Consider the following 2631-nt stretch of genomic DNA (forward strand, 5'->3'; position numbering starts at 1 on the left):
CATACTTCAATGAATTCGTGCTGAACATTCGTAAAATGATTTGCTAATTATCTCCAGGAGAGACATTCGTTGAATAATCTGCATAAAATTTAACGAATTCTCGACTTTGACCATTCCTCAACGTTTAGTCTTTGCATCATTGCTCTGAAGATTTTTCATATTTTGTTAAGTGCATTTTCACTTCAGTTTCAGCTACTTAAAAAATTTTACAAAATATATCTTGCCTGGAGAGACTATTTCAGCGATGAAACGAGTCGAGTGGAATAAAAAAGGTCGGGTAATTACTTCGTTATCGTGAAAATTATCGATTTTACGTAAAAATGTGAAAAAGCATTTTTTGTGGGAAATTTTATCCTCTAGAAAAAAGGTCTCTTGATATTGCATCATGAAGTCACTCAATACCGAGATAATTCCACCATCAACAATTAGAGACACATGATAACGACTCGACTCGTTTTACCCCATCACGGCATATCTCCTCGTGTTTCTTCTTGCATTCCTATATAAATCGGGAATAATTCAGAGTCCATGAAGCTACATTTGATCATTAATTATTTGCTTAATGCCTGTCGTACGAAAAATAGCCACTAGAAATTGTTAAACGAATTTGTCAAGAAATCAAGACCTTCTCTCTCTGTCTCTAACGAATTAAAATTGACTGACTTATTGTAAATGTTTTCATAAAACGAAAAATTGAAAATCTGAGGAACTCATACTTCAATGAATTCAGGCTGAATTGTGGTAGAGTGGATGCCCTCGTTATGGAAGAACTCTTTCACTTGTTCGGCAATTTTCATGTATTCAGAGAGATTACGACAGCGGATGTGCGCTGAAGCGATTATCCGATCCCCAGCGAGTTGCCACACGTGGAATTCATGAACTGCCAGAACTCCATCGATACTTTCCAGCAGACGTTGCTGAATTGCATCTACCTTGAATATAAAAACAAAATAAATATAAATAAATATAAATACATTTAAAAAGTCGCCCTGACAATTAACTCAAAGATCTTTGAATTCCAGGATTTCTATTCGTAATCTAAAATTCAAAATCTTTCAATGCCAATCCACTACTGAGAAAAAAAATTATCGAATTGAAAAATAAATCAGCAATTACCAAATGAAATTAATGAATAGTCGCGAACACATAGGTGATTGCGAGTGCTAAATATTGAATTGAATAAATGTGTTTAAAACAATTAATTGAAACTTTACTTGTTTGCAAGAATTCAAATTTGTAATTAGTATTCGTTAAAATATGCCTGAGGATGCATTCAATTTAGAGACATTTAATGATCTCAACTAATTATTGTTATTAGTATATTAAGATTAGAAAAATATTTTTCAACTTCTCAATAGTCATCAATAATAAAATAATTAATTTATCTGCTTCGATTTAATATAACTGTAATTAATATATTTATTTGTTTTCACTACATACTTGTTAAGAAACAGTTAATTAACGTGAATCCATCAAAAGATTGAATTAACCAAATAGTTACTAGCTCTAATAATATTTCTCATTGTCGTCAATCTAATTTGATAAAAACAACCATTTTTCCTCGCAATCAAATCGATTTGCTACATTCTCCTAAATTTTTCTCTCCATGTAGAAACAAAGAGGAATATATAAAGAATCAAATGGCAATTCGTCGAATAGACAGTGACACGTCTTATCTTTCCAAGATAAGAATGTAACGAGATCTTTCATATTTTTCAGTAATAAAGGAGAAGATTTTGATAAATAGATTCCTGGAAGAACGACATTGACATATAGTAGAAGAAAAATTACCTGGATGTGAGTTGGCACTGTCTGGAGTAAGATCAAAGCCGATTCCTGCAGCAGTGGCCAGACAGAGCGGAGAATAAGAAGTACGAGAATCAGAGACAATGCTGGATCGATATGACGGCTGGAATAAAACAAAAATTTTCATAACAATTTGTCCTCCGAACAAAACCCAGACTAAAAACTAAATAAGCCTCAAACAAATGGTCTTTATTCCTTTTAAAGTTATTGTTTCTTTTCGGGATTGTTTCTTTTAATTGTTTTCCAATTGTTTTTCTTTTAATTGTTTTCTAATTGTTTTTCTTTTAATTGTTTCTTTTCTACGCTAGCTACTCTCCATGTAATCCATTCTAATTAGTTTAAAATTAGATAATGTTAGGATATCAAATTAAAATTCAGAGAAATATATTGAACTGATTTATGATGATTAGAAAAATGAATCAATATGGAGGAAGGGCTCCATAAACAATCGGTTCACAAGAAATCATTGTAGGATTCTTTCTTTGGTGACGAATGTTCTTATGGTCTTTGCAGCTAGTCTTTAGTCTCTTGGAGATATTGATAGAGTTCAGACGGTATTCTTCCTCGTGCGATTTTAATGAAGAAATAGTGATTAGAATTTATTAACTGTGTTTTAATTAATTTAACTATTCCATTTCAAATAAAAAATATTCAGTTTTAGACATTTTTTTAATAATTCCTATTTCCTCTTCACTATTTTCGACCAGATGTACGGCGAGGTTATATATATAAATTAAATGGTAATGGATATTGTTTAAACGGAATTGGAATTTTGGAGAATGTGGCACGTGAAATTTGACGAATTGTTATTGATAACTCTTGATT

At 31.4% G+C, this 2631-nt stretch overlaps 1 protein-coding gene across 1 annotated transcript in view; it reads right to left on the minus strand.

Moving 5' to 3' along the window:
• The window catches only part of ZnT63C (zinc transporter 63C), an 18842-nt gene that overhangs the window by 7005 nt on the left and 9206 nt on the right, over positions 1–2631 (minus strand). The window contains exons 5-6 of the mRNA XM_011300630.1: positions 1792–1909; positions 717–932 (exon numbers count right to left, since the gene is read on the minus strand). Of these exons, the coding sequence (XP_011298932.1) occupies positions 717–932; positions 1792–1909 (334 nt within the window). The remainder of the gene's footprint in view (positions 1–716; positions 933–1791; positions 1910–2631) is intronic.

Source organism: Fopius arisanus, unplaced genomic scaffold (assembly GCF_000806365.1).
Source record: "Fopius arisanus strain USDA-PBARC FA_bdor unplaced genomic scaffold, ASM80636v1 scaffold00018, whole genome shotgun sequence".
Taxonomy (NCBI): domain Eukaryota; kingdom Metazoa; phylum Arthropoda; class Insecta; order Hymenoptera; family Braconidae; genus Fopius; species Fopius arisanus.